Source organism: Pelobates fuscus, chromosome 1 (assembly GCF_036172605.1).
Source record: "Pelobates fuscus isolate aPelFus1 chromosome 1, aPelFus1.pri, whole genome shotgun sequence".
Classification (NCBI taxonomy): domain Eukaryota; kingdom Metazoa; phylum Chordata; class Amphibia; order Anura; family Pelobatidae; genus Pelobates; species Pelobates fuscus.
Window position 1 is genome coordinate 437377960 of NC_086317.1, and position 27924 is coordinate 437405883.

Genomic DNA, 27924 nt, shown 5'->3' on the forward strand with positions numbered 1-27924 from the left:
TCCTCAGCACTGCACAATAGGTAAACAAGACAAACAATTCTAACAAAACAAGTTTGATTTCAATGGACAGTAAGTGAAAAGGGCCTTGCCCAAAGCAGCTTACACATTCTGAATTTTATAGAAAATAATGTTATTGTAAAACAAACTGACATGAGGCCGATCTGCTATACACCATGAATGCAATCAATGCATGGCAATGTTTTTCATTCCGATCTCTAGATCAATCTACTAGTGTATTGCAAATGTGAATAAAATAATTGTTTGCTTCACTGACAAATACCAGAACCCCACTGTGCTGGAAGTTAATGTGTATTAATTATAATGAATACGAATCAATGTACAGACAAAACAGTTATCGCACTCTTTGCAAAATCCCCAGCTCCAACTACACTCTCCAGTACACTCTCTAAAAGGGCTTTGCACCATGTGATCACTACAGTCACGTGACCCAGGGAGGGAGTGACGTCACGGACTTTGGAGCCATCTAGGAAGTAGTAACAGGAGCTTGCACGATTAACCCTGTGATTGCCGTAGGAGCACGCAGTGCGGTGTGGAATTCGGCCGTAAGTGGGTAGAACACAGCAGTATGAAGGTCTGATAGCCAGTGCTCAGTGTGATACAATCTGTGATACAATGTATATGAACGTTCCATGTGAGCTCTGCAATGGCAGACCATAGGGTGACCTAGGGATTGCTGCTTACTGCTCCAATAGCTAAACTGGGGACTATAGCCTCCCAGCTTTCTGTGATACACCAATCTAGTCCACAATGCTAGTCCACAAAGTACGAGGAGGGTGACCATGGCACCTCAAATGTCTCTGAACTAGGGCTGGCTGAGTGTAATGTGAAATTTAGGACAGTCTTTAGGCTGGCAGCTGGTTTGGCCAGGGCCCTCACCACCTTCTGTTCTTGTCTTGTTGCAAATATTTGTTTGTCGGACCGCAGTTGTACAATGCTTCAGAATATGTTAGCACTTTCTAAATAATAATATTAAAGGACCACTATAGTCACTCAGACCACTTCAGCTCAATGAAGTGGTCTGGGTGTCAGGTCCCCCAGGTTTTAACCCTGCAGCTGTAAACATAGCAATTTCAGAGAAACTGCTATGTTTACATTGAGGGTTAATCCAGCCTCTAGTGGCTGTCTCACTGACAGCAGCTTGGGGCGCTTCCATGGCGCTCAATGCGAAAACAAAATTGCATTGAGCACGCAGAACGTCCATAGGGAAGCATTGAGGGGAGCCCTGAGGGTAGGAGGGACCTAAGGACTATATACTGCCAGGAAAACAAGTTTGTTTTCCTTGCACTATAGCGGTCCTTTAAGCATCGGGGGTGTCAATTTAACCACATTGATGTAGGAAAATGAAATGCTGCTCACGGTGTACTTTAATCATCAATAACAACCTTTGTGAATGCATTTCAGAAGGAAATTGGCCATTAGACTTTTAAAGAAGTGGGCCATTCTAGCACACCTTGATGACAGACGGCCTATACACTGAGTAGCATTATACAAGTGCTTGTGTATGCGTTCATATTCGCTGCATGTGTGACTTGGTTGCATGTAAACATACGCTTGTGCAGTAATTTGTCCGCAGTCCTCCATGTTAAAGAGTCTTTGTTGGGTGATTAGGAAGAAGGTTTACATGTTATGTGTCACATGTTAAAATCATGTGAGATGGCACAAGTTATTCACTAAATAGTGCAGTGAGATTCAGAATTATAGGGTTACATCAAGACCATGTCCACTTAAGTCAGTTAAAGTAGTCATGGTGCCTGGAGTTTGTATTTTCCTATGAAACGTTGCACATACGGCCTTTATCCCCTCTGCTGTCAGAGCTGTAACTCAACGTCCAGCTGTGTCATTGGGGCGTCATTAGCCAACTCAGAACAAGAGTTCTATGGGCTGCCTAATGTGATTTTTCTGCAAATTTGTCGTCTTGACGCCAGCACACACTTCATCACAACTACCCCTGTCCACCAATCAGCTTGTCCTCCCTGACGTTCATTCTACCCCCCCCCCCCCCCCAAAAGAAGGGAGTGACACCAGCAAAGGAAGATGGGACTACAGTTAGAACTTGTCCTCAGCGCTGGAACACAGACGTTTTAGCTTTTTAAAACTTTTTGTGGTGGAGGGGGGACAATGCTGTGGATGTGGGCATATCTACTAAACGGTGTGCAGCTGCATGCTATCCTAGCTTTTCTGTGGTTAAAAAAAATTATCGACTGAGCAGCTAAAAAGGCCTCTTCCTACCCTGTGCCCCCACCCTAATCCATCGGGTGGAAGCTAAATTTAAAGGGACACTATAGTCACCTGAACAACTTTAGCTTAATGAAGCAGTTTTGGTGTATAGAACATGCCCATGCAGCCTCACTGCTCAATCCTCTGCCATTTAGGAGTTAAATCCCTTTGTTTATGAACCCTAGTCACACCTCCCTGCATGTGACTTGCACAGCCTTCCATAAACACTTCCTGTAAAGAGAGCTTTATTTAGGCTTTCTTTATTGCAAGTTCTGTTTAATTAAGATTTTCTTATCCCCTGCTATGTTAATAGCTTACTAGACCCTGCAAGAGCCTCCTGTATGTGATTGAAGTTCAATTTAGAGATTGAGATACAATTATTTAAGGTAAATTACATCTGTTTGAAAGTGAATCCAGTTTTTTTTTCATGCAGGCTCTGTCAATCATAGCCAGGGGAGGTGTGGCTAGGGCTGCATAAACAGAAACAAAGTAATTTAACTCCTAAATTACAGTAAATTGAGCAGTGAAATTGCAGGGGAATGATCTATATATTCTATACACTAAAACTGCTTTATTTAGCTAAAGTAATTTAGGTGACTATAGTGTTCCTTTAAATAATGAAAGATGGGCACTGAAATGCTAGCAATGTTGCTAACAATGTTTCTCTGTGCGAATGCTGTTTATCTCTGTATGACTTGAGTGGCTATTATTTTTCAGACTGTTGCCTTGAGATATTAATTATTCTCTAAGTTTTTGTTACTTATGTGGGCACTTACTGTTTGGTCTCTTGATCTGTTGCCTCATGTTGCTTTGGAAATTACATATCAAAGTGCTAATTGTTAGTTCTTATACAATGTCTGTGACTCACCTGTATTCTTGAGTGAGGCACTTCAAAGACAAACGGCATTTTAAACAATGTTAGGCTAAATAACATGAATCCTGTGTCTATTGTGTTAAAATGGTAGATATAAAATTTATTAAAGGCAGGGCGGTGTTTTCTAAAAGGTGTAAATATATTTATTTCAAAAAGATGGTGTATAAATTTAAATGTTGGTTAGAATGAAGTATGAATCACTGGCATTTCTTGCAGGTAACAATTTGCTGCATTTGAGTAATTTCCGGGTGAATGCCTATTTAATGTGTGTTTCTCAGTTTTGTTAATGTAGTGAAAGGAGGTCATATCAATAGGAATTACCACAAATCTCACCATTTCATTTACAGCTCAGTTACAGTGAGGCAACATCACTGTCTGACTTCCAGGATTCACACTGGACATCACTGTTAAAGTTCCTCAAAGACCCATGGGATCATAAAGTTATTCTAACGCAATTTAAATGTGTGCGTATAAGTACATGGAGGCTGCATAGTGTATGTTGGGACATTGGGGCTGTAGTGTATGTGTAAGGGGGGGAGTGTAAGGGCTGTAGTATATGTGTAAGGGGGGGAGTGTAAGGGCTGTAGTGTATGTGTAAGGGGGGAGGGAAAGGGCTGTAGAGTATGTGTAAGGGGGGAGGGTAAGGGGTGTAGTGTATGTGTTAGGGGGAGGGTAAGGGGTGTAGTGTATGTGTTAGGGGGAGGGTAAGGGCTGTAGTGTATGTGTAAAGGGGTAGGGTAAGGGCTGTAGTGTATGTGTAAGGGGGGAGGGAAAGGGAAGGGCTGTAGTGTATGTGTAAGGGGGGAGGGAAAGGGCTGTAGTGTATGTGTAAAGGGGTAGGGTAAGGGCTGTAGTGTATGTGTAAGGGGGGAGGGTAAGGGCTGTAGTGTATGTGTAAGGGGGGGAGGGTAAGGGCTGTAGTGTATGTGTAAAGGGGGAGGGTAAGGGCTGTAGTGTATGTGTAAGGGGGGAGGGTAAGGGCTGTAGTGTATGTGTAAGGGGGAGGGTAAGGGCTGTAGTGTATGTGTAAGGGGGAGGAAAAGGTAAGGGCTGTAGTGTATGTGTAAGGGGGAGGGAAAGATAAGGGCTGTGGTGTATGTGTAAGGGGGAGGGAAAGGTAAGGGCTGTAGTGTATGTGTAAGGGGGAGGGAAAGGTAAGGGCTGTAGTGTATGTGTAAGGGGGAGGGAAAGGTAAGGGCTGTAGTGTATGTGTAAGGGGGAGGGAAAGGTAAGGGCTGTAGTGTATGTGTAAGGGGGAGGGAAAGGTAAGGGCTGTAGTGTATGTGTAAGGGGGAGGGAAAGGTAAGGGCTGTAGTGTATGTGTAAGGGGGAGGGAAAGGTAAGGGCTGTAGTGTATGTGTAAGGGGGAGGGAAAGGTAAGGGCTGTAGTGTATGTGTAAGGGGGAGGGAAAGGTAAGGGCTGTAGTGTGAGGGTAAGGGCTGTAGTGTATGTGTAAGGGGGAGAGTGTAAGGGCTGTAGTGTATGTGTAAGGGGGAGAGGGTAAGGGCTGTAGTGTATGTGTAAGGGGGAGAGGGTAAGGGCTGTAGTGTATGTGTAAGGGGGAGAGGGTAAGGGCTGTAGTGTATGTGTAAGGGGGAGAGGGTAAGGGCTGTAGTGTATGTGTAAGGGGGAGAGGGTAAGGGCTGTAGTGTATGTGTAAGGGGGAGAGGGTAAGGGCTGTAGTGTATGTGTAAGGGGGAGAGGGTAAGGGCTGTAGTGTATGTGTAAGGGGGAGAGGGTAAGGGCTGTAGTGTATGTGTAAGGGGGAGAGGGTAAGGGCTGTAGTGTATGTGTAAGGGGGAGAGGGTAAGGGCTGTAGTGTATGTGTAAGGGGGAGAGGGTAAGGGCTGTAGTGTATGTGTAAGGGGGAGAGGGTAAGGGCTGTAGTGTATGTGTAAGGGGGAGAGGGTAAGGGCTGTAGTGTATGTGTAAGGGGGAGAGGGTAAGGGCTGTAGTGTATGTGTAAGGGGGAGAGGGTAAGGGCTGTAGTGTATGTGTAAGGGGGAGAGGGTAAGGGCTGTAGTGTATGTGTAAGGGGGAGAGGGTAAGGGCTGTAGTGTATGTGTAAGGGGGAGAGGGTAAGGGCTGTAGTGTATGTGTAAGGGGGAGAGGGTAAGGGCTGTAGTGTATGTGTAAGGGGGAGAGGGTAAGGGCTGTAGTGTATGTGTAAGGGGGAGAGGGTAAGGGCTGTAGTGTATGTGTAAGGGGGAGAGGGTAAGGGCTGTAGTGTATGTGTAAGGGGGAGAGGGTAAGGGCTGTAGTGTATGTGTAAGGGGGAGAGGGTAAGGGCTGTAGTGTATGTGTAAGGGGGAGAGGGTAAGGGCTGTAGTGTATGTGTAAGGGGGAGAGGGTAAGGGCTGTAGTGTATGTGTAAGGGGGAGAGGGTAAGGGCTGTAGTGTATGTGTAAGGGGGAGAGGGTAAGGGCTGTAGTGTATGTGTAAGGGGGGAGGGTAAGGGCTGTAGTGTATGTGTAAGGGGGAGAGGGTAAGGGCTGTAGTGTATGTGTAAGGGGGAGAGGGTAAGGGCTGTAGTGTATGTGTAAGGGGGAGAGGGTAAGGGCTGTAGTGTATGTGTAAGGGGTGAGGGTAAGGGCTGTAGTGTATGTGTAAGGGGGAGGGTAAGGGCTGTAGTGTATGTGTAAGGGGGGAGGGTAAGGGCTGTAGTGTATGTGTAAGGAGGGCAGAGAAAGGAAAGGGTTGTAGTGTATATGTGCAGGGGATAGGGTCTGTAAAGTTAATTTGGGAGCGACAGGGGCTGTTGTGTGTATGTTGAGGTGTAGACAGGTGCTGTATTGTGGGGAATAGGGGCTGTAGTAGGGTTTGGGATTATAGTGTGGGGATAATGGGCTATAGTAGCAGCAAAAAGAACTGTAGTGGCTGTATTGGGGGATAGGGGCTGTAGTAGAAATTGGGGCCATAGTAGGGACATAAATGCTGCACAGGGTGGTGAATAGCGGCTACATTAGATAGGGGATAGTGGCTATAGGGGGGGATAAAGGCTGTAGTGGGAGGATAATGGGTATTATGGGTGGGATAGGGTTAGAAGTGCGGGTAGAGGCTGTAGTGAGGTAGAGGGGCAATAGTAGAGGATACAGGCTTAGGCATTTTATATTGGAAGACAGACATTTTAATAAAAAAAAATAAACTGTAGTTTATTTCCCCTCCCCTTTCCTGAGGCTTACTTTGGAGGGGGGCAAGTGTCCCTGATGACGGCTCGTCTGGCCCTGGCAATTCTTGTTTAGCAGATGTTATGTTCTGATTAGATTATTTATGCTTACTTGATATAAAGTTAAAAAAGAAAACAAAGCTCATTTTGTTCTTTTCCCTATCCATATAGCCAGATAACATATCTAATTTTACAACCTGACACTTTTTATAAAGCAAGTAATTATATTCCTTCAGTACAGTCACATAAAAGGAAACTAATAGACATGCTCTGCCTGGGAGATTTCCCAAATGTTAATCCCAGCTTTGATCTGATATTGTGTGTGTATCAAACTAATTGGTGTTCTGTTCATGCTAGCATTTGAGACTGCACAAACAGTTTATTTCTCTATCCCCAGAATGATCTCCGTCCATGAAGAATGTAAACCAAGTTTTCTTTGAAGAGGACCTACAGCGTCAGTTAAAAATCAATTAAACAGGTAACTAATCTACACTCTCTTCCACGGAGTGTCTAAGTAAATTTTGACCCAGTATTTTTTCAATGCATTATATAGAAAAAGCATTAAAATTATAGCAAAATATTAAAAAAAAAAAAAAAAAAGTTCTTGTAACTAAACTTCTGCTATTTTTTCAACTAGCTGTTAAATCACTGATTAGGAAGTCTGCCTGCAGCTACAGACAAAACACTCCAGGAGGAACATCTTATTGTTTTCTTTAGGGACTTATCTTATCCCATAATTCCCTGTCCAGTAATCAATTGAAATGCAGACCAAGCATGCGCAGTTTATAGCGTCGCTGATAACTTATTACTGTCATCAAGAATAAGGTTTCCGCATTGAAACAAAGGCAAGAGAAGGCAGTATATTCGCACATAAAAATATTTTTATTCATATAGTGGATAAATATAGATTGTAGAAAGAAAGTGCAGAAAATAGTACAGGCATATAAATAGTAGATAGCATACCCATAACCACTATAGATACATTAGTAAGTGCTCAAAGTTGGAACCCATAAACCCATAACATTGCAGACATACTGGCCTAAGACCAGGAGATAATACAACCCCAACGTTTTAGCGTCTTAGCCTTCCTCGGGGAGAATATCTAACCCAATGGTCTCTGTTCCTATATATATACCCTGGATAATATCAGTGAAATAATTGCCTGATTAAAGACAAAAGCCTGTAGGTGGTGGAGGAATAATGCCAGTAAATAAGATAGATCAGAATGGAGTTACTTCCGTGTTCTTCTGATGTCATCCCTTTGGCGCGACATTAGACGTAGTTACGTGCAAAGAATCGGTGATTCATACCTACAGTGGCTCCGAGTAGCCAGAAAGAGTCGTCTAATAAAAAATAGCGTTAGCGGAGGGCGTGTCCTAGCCGCGCATGTGATCGGACGTGCTTACCGGAGCTCTCCCGGACCGCGGCACGAAAACGGCTTCAAACAGCGTGTAAACCTTCCGAACACCGCCTAAAACGCCACAACCTGCAGGGCACATACCCCAGCACCTCATGGCTAACAAAAAACTAAAGCAAAAAACGCTCAATTCTCTCCTAGAGAGGCCGCAAACCTTGGAGCCGCAAAAACAAAATGGCGCCGACGGGCAGCAATCACCAGGCCCAAGCCCAGACACAGGAGACAGCCAGCAAGCACATAGCAACCCTGCTACAGATGCCTCTATCAGGCAGATTATGAAGGAACTACAAACCTCCTTCAAAGCAGACCTCCTGCAGATGACTGCTGATATCAAAGCAGATATACATAGCATGGGGGAACGCACTACCCGCCTGGAGGATAGAACAGAAGAACTAGTGGAGGCGCACAACTCAATGGCAGATGCATACTCCTCTCTGAAAAATAAAGTCAGAGAACTAGAAGAAAAAGTGGCAGATCAAGAAGACAGGAGCAGGCGGAATAACATCCGAATAAGGGGCATACCCGAAAATATCACACCACAAGATCTCCCCAGGTATGTCAAAGACCTATTCAAGGCCTTAATCCCCTCCCTGTCGGAGTTTGACCTCATCCTGGACAGAACACACCGGCTCCCCAAGCCCAAACACCTTCCCCCGGACACAGCCAGAGACACCATAACCAGGGTTCACCACTTTACGGTCAAAGACAGAATTATGCAAAAAGCCAGAACCACCAACCCATGGCCAGAACCATACACTAACATCAAGCTCTTCACAGACCTCTCCTCGGCTACCATGACCAAACGCCGTACCTTTGCGCCTGTGACAGAGGCGCTACGAAGCACGAACATCCCCTACAAGTGGGGCTTTCCCGCAAAGCTGCTGGTCAAAAAGAACGGCACTATCCAAGTCATCACACATCCCCAAGAAGGCAAAAGACTGCTCCAAGAGTGGGGAGTGCCGATCCCATCCAAAAGCCCGCAGAAAACACAACTGAAGGCCCAAGCTTCAAAGATATCTACCAGCGAATGGTCCCGAGTGCCCAGATCCTCTCACATACCGGCAGAAGTGGAGTCTTCACCGACTTGAAAAGTTCATAGACTGTTTCCACACCACCAAAATCCATGTGGACTTATCATACAGGTTTATACTTATTTTGCGTTTTGATTTAATGCACAACTAATGTTTGACTTTATATATATTGCATGTTACTAGAAGGTTGAAAACGTATGCCACGGAGGGTGGATCACACCCGGTCGCTGCGTGCTCGGACTCAGACTATCGCAGATCCCATTCCCATCAGGATCTCGATACTCTAACCCCGAGAGGTATACCCCCAAGGCTCCAGTAGCCATATTTCTCCGTTGCCTAGAGCATCCCTCGTCACCGAGAGGTGACACACGGAGTATTGTACATAGTTTCTCCCCGTTACCCCTCCCCCCTTCCCTTGTGAGTACACCCAAAACACCCACCCTACATCGAGCCCCCAGGGACCCTGCTGCCTAAGGGGACAGCACATCCTATAAATTCAGTATGGTGATTAAGATTATGTCTTTAAACGCAAAAGGGCTTAATTCCCCAAACAAACGTAGACTGGCCATACAAGAAGCGAAGAAATGTGGTGCGCTAGTAGCATTCTTCCAGGAGACACACTTCAGATGGAAAGATAGACCCAAATTTACATCCAGATGGTTCCCCCACGATTTCCATACATGTTAAACAGCCAAAAAGAGGGGTGTTTCCATTTTAATAAGTAAAGAAGCGATCTTCTCCTTGGTCCGCAAGATCACAGATAAGAAAGGGCGATACTTAATACTACAATGCCTACTTAATAACACACCATACACACTTGTTAATATCTATGGCCCGAATGATAATCAACATGACTTTCTAACTTCAACCCTGGCAGTAATTGATATGTATAGATATGGGGAGGTAATCATTGGAGGCGACACTAACTTCTTATTGGATGCCAAGTCTGACTCATCCACTGCCATAGGTCTTTCACGAGGTACTATGCGACAAAGAACGGCCCTAGCAACTAAGGCATGCACTACGTTAACCTCCCACCACTTAGTGGACCCCTGGCGTATTCTCCACCCCACAGAAGTGGATTATACATGTCATTCTACAGTGCACAATAGCTACTCACGCATCGACCGCTTTCTCATTCCTGCCACATTAATGCCAAAAGTAGTAGAGGCTGCTATCGGAACGATGTCATGGTCCGATCACGCGCCTATCACCCTTAGCATCAATGAAACATTCCCTAATAAAGGGAGAGGCTCGTGGAGACTAAATGAGACACTTCTGGCAGACCCCTCCATAGTTGCACAAATCACCACAGACCTCCAGAATTACTTTGCGGAAAACATGACACACGACTCCTCTGTAGAACAGCTTTGGTTAGCACACAAAGCAGTCATTCGAGGCAGTTTCATAAAACACGCCAGTAGAGCCAAAAAGTTAAGACTAGCAGAATACAACGCACTGGTTTCGCAGATTGCCACACTGACACACTCTAACAAACGAGACCCATGCAAGAACACCCAAAAAACCCTACTGGCTCTCCAAAACCAATTAAGAAATATAGAACTAAATAAGACAAATCATCTCTTGCGCAAAGCTAATCACAACTTCTTTGCCAATGGGAACAGGGCGGGTGCCAAACTGGCCTCTCAATTAAAGGAGAAAAAAGTCGCCTCCAGGATTGCCTTCCTAATCAATGATAAGGGAAGGAAGGTTTTGAATCCACAAGATGTTGTAGACCTGTTCGCACAATACTACGGTGAATTATACAATTTAAAAAATGACCCCAACATGTTCATACCATCACACGACGACATTGACAAATTCCTGACAGGCCTCGACCTACCGAAACTACAACACGGAGACTGGGACCTGTTACAAAGACCCTTCTCCCCAAGTGAGCTCACGGAAGTTATCTCTCAACTTCCAGCACACAAATCCCCAGGCCCTGATGGTTTCACAAATGCCTACTACCAACAATTCTCCACCATCCTTTCACCACACCTACTAAACTTTATGAACCACTGCGCTACCAAAGGTGCACTACCAGATGAGACACTGCTAGCCCACATTTCCACTCTTTTTTTTTTTTTTTTTTTTAATTCTTTATTTAAGTCGTGCATGAGTAAAACAGACTTGTGTGCGCAACCACAACAGTTGTCGTACACAACATAAAACAAAGGCTTATAAACATGTGGTATAGAAGGCTAGGCACATTTAGTTTTTATATGAAGAAGACTCATAAGTGTAGTCTGGTCTAGACATGCAGTTTCTCTTATATTTGACAAAACAGAAAAAAATTGACTTGCTAGAATGCACATAGGGAACTTTTAAGGCTATGAGCTGTGCAGTAGTGCGCTAAGATATAAGTGTTTATATATGCCAATATTTTGAGTTCCTATATCGTTCCCTGGTAAATGTAGAAAAACATAGGCTAAAACAACAAGGTATAATAAAACATAATAAAACAATGAGGATCCCAGGCCCTACTGGGGATAGGTACACCTTCTAATTCTCCATCCTGGTTAGGTTATTTATCTCTATGGGTGCTACTGGTGTATATTTGTCGTCGAAATGTTACCAGCGATTTCTCTTACGGGCCGTTATGCCTGTCGCTTGTGGGATTTACGTCCGTCTGTGACAGATATTTGGTCTATGGGGATGCTAGGCTATGGACGGACGGGGGGGGGGGAAACAAAGTGGTCGTTAGATCTTCTAATGAGAAGGAGTGTGGCTAACATGCCATCGTCTGTAGCAGCCCGCTAACGTGGTCGCGGCTGTAAACCATGAATATAAATGTAACAATGAAGAACAGTTAAGTCCAGCTTTTCACTGTTCAGGTGGTTACAGTCCCGCTCTGGTCAGTCGTGGGAGCTCGAGGGACGAAGGGTGTCACGCTGTCAGGGTTCCATCTGTGTGCCGGTTTTGATTTAGCTTGAGCTATAGCATTAGTCAGAGCGTCCTGAGGGAGTCCCAATGTGGGGAGCAGCGCTGCGGCTTCCCGGAGGTCACGCACTTCGTGTGTGGTATCTCCGTGCAGTATTATCAATTTGCGGGTCTGGTGCCATTTATAATTTAATCCACGATTCTGCAGAAGTGTCGTGAGTGGTCTGAGCAGCCTTCTCCATGCCAAGGTGCCCCCTGTAAGGTCTGCATAAAAAGATAGTTCCATATTTTCGAATTTGTAGGGAGAGTGATTTCTAGCTGCTGCCAGGACCGCAAATTTGGCTGAACATTGCTGAAATCGTACAATTAGGTCCCGTGGCGCTGCCGCTGGAGCCGAAGCCGGCTTTGGTGCTCGAAAGTAGCCTTCCACGGTGAGTGCTTTCGCCTGACGTTGGGACAGTAGGGCCACTAGCAGGCGCCTCAGGAGGTGCGGCAGTTCAGCCTGTGGGGTATTCTCCGGGATGCCCCGTATTTTAATATTATTAGCCCGGCGTGCATCCTCTAATGCAGAGAATCGTTGTTCGTATTCTGCGTTCTTTCTCTGCAGACCTAGAACCTCCTGTTGTAGTGAGGTAAGTTGGTCCGAACAGACAGCGGAGGCGGTCTCCAATGCACCCATGCGGCCCGTCAGACCATGTATGTCGTTGCGGAGTGAGGCAACGTCCGCATGGATGTTCTCCTGGAGGTTCGCAAGAAGTGCCTTCAGTACTTCAGTTGTCACAGGTGAGGTATCTGCCTTTTGGACAGCTGGGGCAGGTCTCGGCATGGGTGTTAGGTCTGCTGTATCATCTCCTGAGGAGAAGTCATCGGATAAGTCGGAGTAATGGTCCGGGTAGGCAGCCATCTTGGGCCTAGAGGCCTCGCGTGTCTGTTGCAGCAGGTCTGCGATATTAGGTCCCTGCCTTGGTTTTTCGGGTTTTATTTTCTTGCTCTTGCGTCCCATCGTGTTGTGGTGACTCTCCTGAGCCTCGAGGGGATCCCAGAACGGGTGTAATTGCTTGGTGGTAGCGATTTTGGCCCGAAAAAGCGGGAGCTCTATAGTCATGCGACTGTTTAGCTTGGCTGCTTGGCTCCGCCCCCCCCCACATTTCCACTCTCCTCAAACCTGGCAAACCCCCCACCATATGTAAAAACTTCAGGCCTATCTCCCTACTTAATGAAGACGCCAAAATATATGCCAAACTTATCAGCAACCGCATAGCCCCTCTCCTCCACAAACTTGTACACAATGACCAGTCAGGGTTTATAAAAGGTCGGCAAGGATCAGACAACACCAGGAAAATCTTAAACATGTTAGCAACACTTGATACGGGCGGTACGGAGGGCCTCTTTCTTGCACTAGATGCAGAGAAAGCTTTCGACCGCTTGAATTGAACTTACATGGCTAAAACCCTCAGCAAGTACAACTTCCCCGAACCCACCATTAAGAGTATAATGGCACTATACCACAATCCAGCGGCCAGGGTCTCACATGGTGGCTTCCTATCTAGCCCCTTCTCCCCCCTGCTGTACATATTAGCCCTCGAACCACTGGCATGTAAAATTAGATTACACCCTGAAATACAAGGAATTCCCATACGCAGCACACGGTACAAATTGGCCCTATTCGCGGACGACATCTTTGTAGCACTAACGGACCCCTCCCAGTCATTGCCCCATATGCTAACTCTCATACAACAATTTGGAAAGGTATCCTACTATAAACTAAATCAAGATAAAACCCAAGCCCTACCCGTCAACCTGCCAAAAACCCAAACAGACATCCTCCGCACCACCTACAACTTTGACTGGAGAACTACATCCATCACATATCTAGGGATAAAAATCGCACCCTCTATCTCAGCCACAGTAACACTAAACTACACACCACTGTTGACACTCTGCAAAACAGAAATGAACAAGTGGAAACACACCATGATATCCTGGTTAGGGAAAATTAACGCATACAAGATGATGATTCTACCCCGCATCCTCTATGTCTTCAGGATGCTTCCTCTCAAAATCCCCAACCAATACTGCAAAACACTCCAAAAACTATGCAGCGCATTCATCTGGGGGGGCAAAAAACCTAGAGTGTCCATGGCACTACTGCAAACGGCCACCCACTCCGGAGGTGTAGGCCTCCCCAACATTAGACAATACTATAGGGCAGCAATCTTGACCTCCAGTGTACTACTGCACACACCGCCTGACACGATCCAATGGGTAGACATGGAGAGAGCACAATTTGGCAGCTATTCACTCACTGACTACTTATGGACACCCAAACAGTTAAGGACACCACGCAATGATCTCTTCCCTACCACCCAACTCACGGTTGCAATGTGGGACGAATTCATGTGAGCCTTGGGTCACAGCGCCTCCTTCCACCCCAAATCACCCATATCGACCCTCAAGGCAATAGTACCAGACATACCACTACAAGACTGGCACAAAGTGGGGATCAAAACTATATCCCAACTGATGACTGACAAGAAAGTGACACCCTTCCCGGCACTGCAATTAAAGTGGCAACTCCGTAGCAGAGCCACCTTTTCATACCTACAGGTGAAAAGTGTCCTACAAGCACATGCTGTAACTCCGCACAGCCCAACACCTTCACTACAAGTCGCCCCCTGCTTACTCATTGAAAGATGTTGGTCCGCACCTACCAAACCCAAAGCACTCTCACTATGTTACAATACGTGGCAAGAACTTATGCCATCCAAACCACACCCACATAAAACACACTGGGAAAGGAATTGCAACTTGACTTTATCAGACAAAGAATGGCTCTCCGCACTAAACGGGCTGTCCAAATGGACAAAGTGCTTCACACACATAGAAGACACAGAAAACTGTTGTACAGGTGGTACATGACACCACACAGACTCCACCAGATATACCCCAAGTCAGACCCGAAGTGCTGGAGATGCAACTCAGCTTCAGGCACATTACTTCATATGTGGTGGTCCTGTGAAAATATCCGACCCCTATGGGCCACAACAAGGTCACTCCTAGACGCATTAGACATCCCACAATTTGAACTGACGGCATCGATCTGCTTATTACTACTACTTCCAAAAGACCTAAATCCAGGTCAAAAACAAATAATGGCGCTAGTGCTACTAGCTTCAAGAAATCTCATCACACTTAACTGGAAATCAAACGAATGCCCACTTCTGCCACAGTTGACAGACAAAGTACAGCAGTTCTACTTATACGAGAGGATGTCAATTTCATCCCCGACTAAAACGCAACAGTTTGTGGCTTCCTGGGAGAAATGGGTAGAAAAATTTGGAGGCATAAATGAAAGAGTGCAGATGCAGACAGGAAAAGACAGAAAGGACGATGAGAACTAGTCCCGACCCCCCCCATGATCCCCTTTCGCAGTACCCTAGTCACAGAAAATGTCATCGGCTACCGACCAACGGTGATACTCACACACCCCCCATATCCCTCTGAATACCTTCCCAGCCCACCAGTTCTACTCTCCCACTACAACCCCCTTACTTAGTTCTTGACCTCAACCACAGGCTCATGACATCCAGACCTCTAAAGAGGCAGGCAAGACGACACTTACAAATTTACCCGAGTGTTAGTATTGCAAAGTCAAAAGCAAGGATGTTATATAAGGTTCTCGCATACTAGCAATATACCATAAAATAACAAATGTATAAGGAAGAAATTGAACCACACATATGTCTATCTTTATTGGTTGTATACTGCTACATCACCATTGTTGTCAAGCTGAATGTATCTTATGCTTGAATAACTCTCCCACCTTTTTTTTCCTGTACCCCTAATCCCCTTTACCAACAAAAACCAATAAAATACAAATTTGAAAAAATAGCGTTAGCGGGACTTGATAACCAGCTCCATATAAAACTTGACTTCTCCTAACATGCACACGGCAAAAAAGACAGTCGTGTACAAATATCAGTACATGATTAACATATAAAAAGCACAAGATAAATATATGCACTAGAGATCAACAGTAAGAAGGGTAGGTAACAATATAATAGATAAAAAAATATGTGGGGCCCCATATATACCACAAAAATAACAACAATGAGATATAAAAAAGAAAATAGAAGTAAATGCACACACGTACATAAAGAAAATAGACATGAATTAAATATAATGACCCAAGTCACTTCTGAACCATGGACCACAGGGGCAAAAAAGACACCCTGGGGGTCTATAGTTGAGAGCACCAGAAGATCCAAAAAATATATCATAAATAATGAATGAAAAAAAAAAAATAAACAATAAAAAAAAGTCTATGGATCTGATTGGGGCACAAAGGCGGAGAGCTTAACCGTCAGAATTTTCACAAATTAAATCAGAATGGCAAAACTGAGACAAAAAAAAAGCCAAACTGTGACTGTAGCTAAATAATATTCTAGATTAGCTATTTTTACCTATTTACCCTTTTGCTATTAAGTATTAATTCCCAAACATTTGGCGTTTAGTGATTTTAACTTTGACAGTGTTTTCCCCATTGGTTTTAGGTTTGAAAGTTAATTTCATCAATTGTACCCTTTCCTTTAGGCCGTTTAAGTTGATTGATTTAATAAAAAATTATTTTCTTAGACAAAGCATATAAGTGACGGGATGGCTTAGGCCACCATTGAGCCTCAGATTGGCCTTTCCCTAAATAGAATCACACACAGAACTGGCCTCCATAGCCCGCAGCAGGGCCAATAAAACAACAGATCAGACGAAGAAAAGGTAAAAATGGTACAAAGCAAACCTAACCCCCGGAGAGGCTCACAGCCCAGGGGACCATTCCCCTCCCCCCCACCCACCCCTACCCCCTGACCTACCCAAGTTTCCCACCCCAAGGTTTAGTTTGGAAAAGCCACAACATGTAATGAACAAATGAAAAGGGCAATGGGCTTGCGCCCTAAACACAGAGTTACAACAGATAATTGTTATCAATTGACGCACCCCAACTGTCTTATTCAATGTACATGTCATGCATGATTGTGTATAAAAAATGCTTAATAAAAAAAATTATAATTCTTAAAAAAAAAACATCCAATTAAAGTTATTTAAACATAATCAAATCTCAGCAGTATTTGAAAATCTATTTTTAATATTTTGCTTTTGAGACTTTTTTTTAATTCTCTATGGTTTTTGTTTTGCAGAATGTCTGGTCTTCATCTACGAAAAATTATTTGTCAGGCAGCAACTAATAGAAGCTGCCATTTTGGAAAGCACCTTGGGCTTCCTTCTCAGTGGTTTAAAGTGACCAACTTTCTGCCCTTAAATTCTGTGACTTGGACCAGAAATGGAGCCCCCTCTATCCATGCCAAACCATATTCCTCTGTGGAGCAAAGTGAGGACAAAGAGCTAAAGGGAAGTTCAAAAAAGAAGGAAAACCCAAATGCTGCCAAGTTCTTTGGAAGTGTAGGTCGGAAAATTCACCATCGCTTCATACATGTCTTCGATGATCATGGCGAGGACTTGGGCAACATGCACAGAGCAGATGTTATACGTATCATGGATGAACGAGGTCTTAAATTGGTTCCTGTTAATGAAAATGCAGATCCCCCAATATATAGATTGCTAACGGGAAAACAGATCCACGAAGAACAGCTCAAGCTTCGAGAAAAACAAAAACTCTCCTCCAATCATGGTATGCACCTTGTTAAAACGTATTGTTGGTATTTAACGTAGATTAGTGAATTAGGCAACGGGGACCACACATTTTTAAGATTATAAGTATTGTTGGTGTCTAACTAGTATTACACTTTAGCACTTCGTCCTTATGCTGTATGTTTTTTTTAGAGTACTATAGATTTTGTTTGTAAAGTGGTGATGGGAATGTTTTGGTAGGTTGAAGTTTCAGTCTAGCAGATAATTAAAACCTAGCAACATTACTATCAAATATTGAAGGCTTCTTTAATTGACCACTCTGGGAACCATACCAACTTCATTGAAATTAAGTTTTTATGGTGCAAGGAGTTACTGGGCGCCATAAAGGGGTTTAACCTTTAACGACCAGTTTATCTCCAAAGTCTTCAAGTAGGTATGTGGTTTTTTTTTTTCACTCTCTCTTTTTTCATTGGGGAGCTCACTTCATCATCGAGTTCAAGGGCAAAGCAATTAGGTGCCAACATTTAGGACAGATATAAATGCAGAATGGCATGTTTTTCTTTCAATGCAGGTCCAGTACAGATTAAAGAATTGTCCTTCTCTGCCACAATTGCAAAGCATGACCTAGACGTAAAGCTCAAGCAGATTTCGCACTGGATTGAAAAGAAACATCATGTTCGAATTACTGTCCAAAAAGGGGGCGTTGGAGGGGAAAATGTCAAGCTGGTAAGCAAAATAGGTTTTGTTTTGTTTTCTTGGAATTGGCTTGTTTTTTTACATTTTGTAATTTGATTTTAGATGAGGCTGTAGTCTAAACTACAGTTTGAGTAATGGAAAAAGAAACATAGAAGGGAAATGAAAAGCTTGAACTTTGGGGCTAACCTGTCTCCTAACTCCTCATGCCAAAATTGAAGATTTTCGTAAGGTCTCCAGAGATTTATGTACCCACAGGAATTTGGGGGTTGGTCACAACCGTGATCTTTATACCTAATATGGATCTTCGTTTGAACAGCCAGCATTCGCTTAGATCCTGGGAATTTTTCCATTATGTATTTTATAATTATTATATGTTACCAAATTCAAAGGGACATTTAACAGTTAATTTCTGCCCCCCCTCCCCCCCCCCCCAAAAGAGCTGTACAATTTACCAGTGTAGAGTGATGTGCATTTTGATGGGAGTAACTGACTAGACCGGAGTAATAATAACTGGTACTCATTCTTCTTTCACCCGTTAAATAAACAAGTTCATGTAGAACCACAGCATTAAAAAAAAAAAAAAAACACTCCATGCATATAAAGCACTTCAACTTGCTTACATGCTTTGTGTGTGTGGAATCTCTCATGTTTTTTTACTGTTATTACAAAACGGTGATTTTTTATTTTTTTTTAACTGTAACTGTTGTATTGGAGGCAATCGCGATAGGGAACAGGAGGAAGAGAGGGAGGCATGAGAGCAATATATACGATATAAGATTAATACAGCACTAACATTGTTGATCCACCTTTTGGTGGTATTGATGCCTCATTTTTGTTTCATGTCATTTAACAATGTCATTTTACAGACAGGCTTAAATAATGGTCCGTGCTACTTATGGAACATTTGCACTATTAAATAATACTAAAGCTATCACACAATACTAAAGTTATCGCAAAGGCGGTGTTTACAGCAGATTATGGATTTCAGTAGATATTAAAACGTGGCATTGATATGCTTGTGGTTAGTGGTGAGCATGTTAGACTAAACAAGCAAATTATAAAATAGTTGCACTGTTTTTATCTTCATAGAGAAGCATGTGGTAATGGTAGGTTGCCAGACACGCAGGCTAGGTGGCATGGGAATGGCCAGTAGCAGGCTGTCTAGGGACACAACCAGTGGGTATGAAAAGTCAACGATATTATGTAGAGATTAGGAATAGTTGTGTCGGTATGAGAAGGCATATCGATATCAAGCAGAGATTAGGAGTAGGAGCGTCAAGCAAAACGTTAGAGCACTACTTAATGTGAGAGTCCCGTGTAGATTGTCCTTCTCAGCGTGTAAGGTTGTAGAGGGGATTAGTCAGAGAAACATAACCGGGTGCACTGAGAGTGTGTTATTGCTTAGGAGCCGTCAGCCAACTCCACAGTCCTGACCCAGCAAGGCACCAGCACCACTGTTCGGTAGAGGGGTTAGTGGGGCTCCACTGCTCCTTACCGGACTTTGTCGGGGGTCCGCTCCAGTTGTGACCCACACTGTGTGCAGCCTCTCAGCTACTCGAGGTGCAGCGTGGGCTGTAGCGGGTAAGGCCGTGCTGTCTCGTGTACCTCTAGTCAGGCCTGGTGCGGCGCTTGTATGTCTTCCGTGTATTCCTCTCGGTGTCGATGCACCACCATCGGGTAAGTGGACTGTCCGACCAGCATGCTTTTGCATCCTTACTTGCTGGCTCCAGAAGCCTGCCGCCTTGCTTGTTTTATCGCTTTTCGGGTCTCCGGTTGCCTTGTGTTTTTTAGTTTCTCGCAGCCTCTGTCCCGCTGGGCGATTCAGTGCCTGTGGTGACTGTGCCGTCTTCCGTGTGGATCGACTTGAGTGAGTATGCTTTCGGGTGTAGGGCGCCATCGCTGGGGACAGTAGAGCTTCCAGTTTCTCCCAGAATGTTTGGAAGGCCCTGTCTATGCGGCTCTCCCCCCTGGCTTCTCGCTTAGGATGCTGAAGAAGCACGTTGCCTCCGCCATTTTGGGAGCTTCTTACGCCGAGTTTCTCTGTTGCTTTGCAGGCTTATTCCTGTGAGTCTGTGCTGTGTTGTCCCTGTTATCCAGGGGGGACCGGGATGACCCCCACCGGTCCATAGGGGGGGGGGGGGGAGGTTGTGCTACCAGCTTACTCTTAGCCGTGTGCGCCTGGCGGGAAAGCGGCCGCCTTTCTCCGCCACCTCCCTCTGTAGGCCCCAGTCTGCCGATGCGGTGTCCGTTTACCCCGGACATCGATTGAGGTGTCCCTGGGTTCGGATCGGTTTCCCGAGTCTAGTGGGCCCACTTGTAGGAGGGTGAGTGCAGTGTAGCTTGCGATATTCACCGTTGTTGTGCTCGGTGCACAGGAGCTGCTTCAGAGCACGTCTGCCCTGTTCGCTAGTCAGGCTCCGCCCCTCTTTTTTTTTTTTAAATTCTTTGTTTTATTGAGGCATGAGATTATGGTGGTACAGAAAAAAAAAAAAGAGACTTTCAAGCGTTATACAGGTTATGGTCATCATAACGGAGTACAGAAATCTCCTAGGATTATCAGCCTCATTTTATATTTTATTAACAAGCTTAAACCATTGTGTTGATGCTAAGCTACATACTTGTAATACTGCAAGCTATCAGTGTAATAGATATGCCAATGACTGGAATTGTCTGGCTAAACATGTAGTATAGTACAATATAAGCTTCACATGCCAGTATCTGGGTTTCACAGGCTAGGAAGTCCAGCAGAGATTTGCTTAGGTAGGCTAGGTATATTGCTATTGCTAAAGACTATCACCAAAGTGCCTCCATTATTCGATTTAGTAGATAGGGCAACAAAAAAAAAAGTCACAGGCAATATATCAAATATAAAATCGAATGCCATGTCAAAAATACTGTGGCTGCAGGCCTGTGCTGAGTGTCCCGATCAGCCCACCCCTGTTCTGGTCGGTCCATAGCCCCCTGGTGGAACCTGAAGCCACAATGCCAACTGCCCACCTCGGGATGTGTCGGTGATTCGAATAGGGTACCTCCAGGTCAGAAAATCCAGGTGCCTTGGCCTCATTTCTGCGCCGTGTGTCTCTCTCAGAGATTGCGCCCAGCTGCCCCCATGTCTCTTGATGGTCGTCAGGTAGATCTGCTGTGATCCTTGCAGGATGTTGCGTGGGTTGGAAACAGGGGCTTGCCTTGTCCTAGTTGTGTTCCCTCTTCGGGTTCGCCTCATCCTCCTTGGAGGTGCATAGACCTTGGGCCTTGCGTCGGTTCTCCCACCTGGGACCCTGGAGGGGGTCTCCAGGGTCTGGAGTGTAGCCAGAGCGGGAGTCAGCCCGTTAGGTGTCGGATGAAGTTGCCTCCTCTGGAGCTTAGCCCAAAAGTCGGCAAACAGTTGGTCCAGTTTCTCCAAGGTGGAGGACGCTTGGTATCCAGTGTCTGGTAAGTAGCTGCCGTCCGCTATTACACACGGGGTGCTTCTTTTGCCGCCTGTTTTTCAGAATTTGCAGCTTGATGTCGAGGGTAATTCCCGGGATAACCCCCGCCGGGGGGGGGGGGGGGGGGGGCAGCGAAGCGGAGGGGAGGTAGAGTAGCCCCAAGCAGGCGCTGCGGTTCAGGAAGATTTGGTGACGGGGGGGTCGGCCGCTTCCCCCACACCACTTCAGGTAGGCTGCAGTTCCGCCGCGTGTGAGGACCACCCGGTTCGGACTTCAATGGTGGCTGGTCTGGAGCCCACAGGAGTACCGGGTCCCAGCCAGTCGTGGCGGCTCGCAGTAGTAGGTTAGGTAGCTTAATTCCCCGGTTTACTCCAAAGCCCTCGGAGCTCAATCAGGATGAGTCCGATCGGCTTGGTGGTCAGGCCCTGCCCCCCACAAAACTGTGATTTCAATAGAAATCAGCTCTAGATATAAATCCTCGGTGCACCATCTCCAGTCCTTCCTCTTCCATTAGCTCCACGCAGTATAGTGTAGGTGGCATGCGCCCTGGGCTTAATAACTCCCACCAACAACAAACATACAAAAAGGTCCTATTCTTACAAATAAACACACTACAGCCCCTATTTACATGCCCACACAACACAACATAACAAGCGGCCACAGCACAGGCAGCATTTTGACAAACCTTGCATTAACGCACTCAATCATGAACATTTGCATATATGTATGTGTAATATAGGGAGTGCATTGAGCAAACTGGCCTTGGAGCAGGAAGGAGGATAAATCTGGCCCTGAGCGGGCACTTGTGTAGACAAAAGTAGGGGATGCATGAATTATATTAAAATATCTGGATTTTAGTGTATTTGCAGGAAACAGTAGACAGGTAATCAGAGTTTAACTTAAAGGTAATCAGAGCTTAACTTAAAGGACAACTGTCAAACATGTATATTATTTTTAAAATAATTACATTTATTATAATCAATTGCCAGTGAAGGAAGATTTTGAGTGGTCCCTGCACATTTTGTGGAGCCACCCAATTGTTGCACACTGAAAAATGGTTCATACTATCATTAAAAAGCTCCTTTTTTATAGCATATGATTTAAAGGCAGTCTTAGAGCACCATAACTACTACAACACGCTAAAACCTTAACTTTCCTTAGCTGCAGACCTGTTTTTTTTGCAACTTTAAGGACAAACTGCCTATTCATGGCTACCTGAACAAACTGCCAATCCATTGCTTCTCATGGAGAAATATTGTGTTCTCAATGGCGAAGCATGTCCATTTACGAACAGCTCGCTGCCTATCCACATGGACTTTTATATGGCTGCCCTGCCCACCAAACTCTGCCATGTTGCTCTATCCTCATCTCTTCTACAGTGCCTTTCAGGAATAAATAAATCCTCAAACTATTAGTGATCACTAATGCCAGCAAGTGACAGGGCTGTGGACATGATTTCCAGGTGGGGTGAAAGAGCTAGGACAAAATAAATAAAATGGATTTTCCTTTTTCATTTTTGTGTGTGTGTGTAAATAGATAAAAATGTGTGTGTGTAAATGCAAAAAAAAAAAAAAATCACTTTAAAATCTCATGAAACTATGGCTAGCAGAGACTTGTGTGGTATGTGGTTAAGTTACCAGCCGCAGTTCCATGTCTCTGCCCACATTGCTAATCAGCCTTCTCACAGCCCTATATTCAGTTTTGTGACCAAGGAGGCACTGGAGGGAGTTTGGGATTTGTGTAGCATGCGCTGGTCTTGTATGCACATGTTGTAAACACATGCAAGGAAGAAATAAAACTACTTCTTCTGATGTTCAAGTCAGCACAGATTATAGATACAGATATTTTAGTAAATAGATTTATTTATAAGCCACTCTGTGCAGGGCTGCAGGAAACAAAACTCACTGCAACACAATTGTATATGCACTGAGCATTTGTCGTTATAGGGGTTAGAGTGAACTTCACTGTGAAGTCAACATTAGTATTATTATTATTTATCATTTATGTAGCGCCACCATATCCCGCAGAGCTTTACAATGATAAAACAGGGATATATTTTAAGTAGTTTACATACAGAATATAACAGAGACAGGAGGTGAGAAGGCCCTACTCAAAAGGAGCTCACAGTCTATGAGGAAGGGGTAAAGACACAAAAGAGAAATAACAGCGTGTCAGAAGGGAGGAAGGATTGATGGATAATGTGCCTGTCAAAATTCGCTAGTTAAGGTGGTTTGTGAAAGAACCGAACAGTGGTAGGTGAGCGAGTGAGCTGGGCTATGAAGATGAGTGAACTGATGAGGGCAATGAAATGAGAGAATGGTCACCCAGGAAGATGGTAAACTTTCTTAAAGCGGTGACTTCTTAAAGGACTGGAGGCTAGGGGAGAGTGTTACCAGGTAACAAATTCCAAAGAAATGGGGCAGCCCTTGAAAAATCCTGCAGATGAGAGTTGGCAATGCGGGAACGGGCAGATGTTAGGAGAACTACATAAAATACAAAAGGAAATCAGCGCTAATCAACAGACAATCTGAAAATAGGCAGCAACTGAAACGAAGGAGCCCCCTGAAATCTTTCAGTAGATAGATGAAAAAATACAAAGACATGTGGTAGGGCTGCACCAGTAGAGAAATAAAATAACATAAAATAGTCTAAAAGAGTCTCACTAGAGCAACAATGCTTGATGGAGTGTAGATGAGTAGACTTTTCTGTAGAGGTGGGTGCGTCCTAATGTCTCAGGGTATTCGTATGTATGAAAGACAAAGAGACAGGGGCAGCCAGTAGTGCAATACGTCTAAAATCCAAAGAGTAAAATAGTAGTAGGTGGTAGAGAACTCACATTCAAAAGAGCTATGGCCAGCTCTGGTGTGAAGGGTGTGCAGCGGTATAATCCCCGCTTATGGGATGTGAAGAGAGTGCTTCTATCAACACCGTCTGGTCATCCAAGGCTCCAAAAGGCAATAAAAAGAGGTGACAATAGTGCTCTCAATTGGATAAGAGTAAATAAAATAATAGTCACAGGCATAGAGCAGAAACACTGCTCTATTAATAAGGCGTTGGTGGTATAATCCCCACCTGGGATTTCTTTAAGTGCAGGAACAACAGTAAAAAGCCAGGAAAGTTAAAATAGTAAAATTGCATAACAATACAATAAAAAGAGAATTGGCACAGTAAAGTAACAAAAAACCTTTAATTGATCTAAAATACACAATATAGAAAAACCATTACGCATTTCACCAATATAGGCTTTCTCAAATGGTATAAAAAAACATACAACCTGGCTAGTAGGAGTTTATATAGGGAAGAGATTAGTTTAAAATTTGTGCCACAATTGCGTCATAGACTTGCATCCAATCAGCATACATCGTCATTATATACTTAAGAAATACGATAAGCAGTGTTAAATTACGATATGTATAGGTTTGTGGACCAGTTTTGGCTGTTTGAAGCAAGAGCACATGACGCGCGTCACATGCACGGCTTAATTAGCCATCCGCTAGGTGTAGTCAAATGTAGTTCCCAGTGTGATGACTGAGAGGTCACAACAGGGCACAGTATGTAGGGCCAGATAAGTTTAAATAACCCAGGGTTTCATTTGATTGGTCCACGTCATGCCTGTGCCCCAAAATGTGCATGAATGGGGGTGCCGGAATGACATGGGCCAATGGGAGTCGAACAGCTTTCTTATGACTGTACGGGCCCGGGTAAGTACATCTACATCTTGGGGAATTCCAATTTGCGTAGTAAGTACTTCTGGAAACACGTATTTGCTATGCAATGTGGCATTTATTCTCGATGTTTGGGTGTTTCTTTTTTTTTTTTACTACCATTTTATTGAGCAATAAAGGAGTACAATACAAGATATAATAGTTATTCAGATCATTGTACAAGAAGGAACATCATCAAAAGTGACAGATAAGGACATTTGTTCATGGATCTTTTAAAGTTTAAATACAATTGAAAACAACAGCTGTATATACTGTTAACAAAGAGAATGGGAAAACAAGAGATAAGGAATAGTATGTCGAAATGGTAAAACATTATGCAGCAGTGGTAGTGGGATGGGGGCAGTACATCTATATTGACCCAGAGGGAATGGGAGCTTGGGAAGAATATTTTATGGATAGTTCTAAAATGGATTGAACCTTGTTGTTTTGTTTTTAGAACAAGGGTATGGATATAATGTTTTCAAATGTGGAAAAGCTTTTAAGAGCAATTCATTCTAAACGGGAATTTTGAAGTTTTTCATTAAATAGTGGTACTGATTAGCATTTTACGCCCACCTTTCATATCCAACTAATATATATATATATATATATATATATATATATATATATATATTAGTTGGATATGAAAGGTGGGCGTAAAATTCTAAAAAGTGCATATTCTGGTATAGACGGAATAGTTTGTGATATAAAAATTAGTTATTTAAAAGCTTTACTTTTTTTTTTTTTTTTTTTGCAATATTCAATGTTAAAAAAAAAAGTTCTGTAACTCTTCTTTTTTTTACTTTCTTTTTTTTAAAAGGATTTGTTAAATCAAATAGTTGAATCGATGGCACAACATGCAACGTGTATGTTTAAACCGAAACTGGTCAAAGATGGCAGAGCAGCAGTTTGTGTCCTACGTCCGTGGTCTGAGAAGGAACTGCGTGAACGTGCTAAAAAAGAGCAAGAACAGCAACAAACCACAGACACCTCCAACACTGCGCAAACAAACCAGGAAATCTCTTAACTTCTGTTCACTCATCTGCAGCAGGAACAAACATTTTGTCAACACGAACATGCCTATCCATAAATATTATTATATTTTTCACATGCGGGCACAAGGATGTTTTTAAAGCAGACCCATCTTTTTGAGGCAAACGTTTTGAGGCAAACTTAAGATTTTTCTGTTGTTGTTTTCAGGATTATGTATGTAATGTTTGAAATTCAAAGTAAATGTTAAATTTCAGGCAAAAAAAATGGAAAACATTTCTATTCAGCAATAATCTCTTTTTACACCTAAAATTTGAAATTCACTTCTGAAAACATTTAAAAAGAACCAGTTGGTGAATAAAACAATAGATACCTGCTAAAACAAAATCTACGAGTTACAAAATCCTTGGCAAGTGGATTGACAAGGTTTTGACGTTGTGGATTCATAGTCGGAAAGGAATCGGTACCGGTTCCTGTGATGTTCAATCGCACATTGTAAACTTCACGCGTTAATGTTCTGTAAGTTCAACCCACCTGATCATGTTCCCAGACAATGATTGTCCTTGAAATGTTTGTTATACGGTTTGTTACAAGGTGCACTCTTTCTGTGTTTATATCATTACAGCGGCCCACACAGCTAACAACTGGACTTGTTTAATCCAATTAAACAAGATCAAGATAATGAAAAATGACTAGATGTGTTCTACTGAAAATAGCTATAAGATTCCTGCTGTAATAAACCCTCTTTCTGTTTGGGACCGCTATATTTGATACAATGTCTATGAATTATTGGTGTTGCCAAGTTTGTCTTGTTATACTGTATTAATAACCTTGGACATATTATACAAATTATTCTATGTTGTTAGAGACTCTGCATTTGTTAGTGTCATGTAATAAACAAAGCTGTTCTCCTGGCACTAGAGGGTTATTAGGTTCCACCCCCCGCCCCCTCCTCTGGGCCCCTCTCCCGCAGGGCTGAAGGGGTTAAAACCCCTTCAGTCACTTACCTGAATCCAGTGCCGATGTCCCTCTGCACTGGGTCAGGCTCCACCCACACTTAAATGGCCGCGCGCGCATTAGACCTCCTCATAGAAAAGCATTATTCAATGCTTTCCTATGGGGAAAATCTGACTCTAGGGGTCCTTGAGGACGTCCAGCATCCGATAATGGACCAAAAGTCCATTTGGGTTCCGAAAGCACACCCAGTGGCTGTCTGGTAGACAGCCACAGAGGACAGACTTAGAGCTGCAATGTAAACATTGTAGTTCTCTGGAATTGTAATGTTTTACAGTGCAGCAATAAGTGCAAAAGGGTCACAGCACCCAGACCACTTCAATTGGCTTAAGGGGTCTGGGTGCCTACAGTGTGCCTTAAATAAATTCATGTGAATAAGCCACCCTCTGCATACAGTGTATGAGTAATTCAGCATTAAAATATTTTTTCTTTAAATTTTTTTTTTTTCCTTAGTTGCTGTTTAGTAGAGCATTTTGGGGCCTGTGGTAGTGAAATACAGGATTTTTCTGTATTTGCCTAAAGTATAATACAAATAGTAATACAAAAATAATGTTACGGGGGGGGGGTGGGGGTGGAGCCAAGCAAGAGAGATGCCGTACTTCACCGCGATAATAACAGAGATCAAGACCCCACAGTGACCCGAAAACGTAGACACTGACACCCACACTCACAATGGGCCGCAAGAGTAAGAAACAAAAGCCCGACCAGCCCAGGATGGGTATGAATATCAGGGATCTACTGAGCCAAGCGCATGGCGCGAGTGGACCCAAGATGGCCGCCGACTACAACGACGACTTCTCAGATTCCTCGGAAGAACTGATGCTGGACAGGGGGACAAC

The 27924-nt window shown here is 43.8% G+C and overlaps 1 protein-coding gene across 1 annotated transcript; it reads left to right on the forward strand.

The window, feature by feature from the left end:
* Positions 1 to 470: 470 nt before the first annotated feature.
* On the forward strand, positions 471 to 27024 carry MTIF3 (mitochondrial translational initiation factor 3). Its single transcript, XM_063429555.1, has 5 exons — positions 471 to 563; positions 6677 to 6757; positions 16803 to 17293; positions 17825 to 17979; positions 25902 to 27024. Exons 3-5 carry the CDS (start codon positions 16804 to 16806, stop codon positions 26106 to 26108), a joined length of 852 nt encoding a protein of 283 aa, XP_063285625.1. The 5' UTR covers positions 471 to 563; positions 6677 to 6757; position 16803; the 3' UTR covers positions 26109 to 27024.
* The last annotated feature ends 900 nt before the right edge of the window (positions 27025 to 27924 follow it).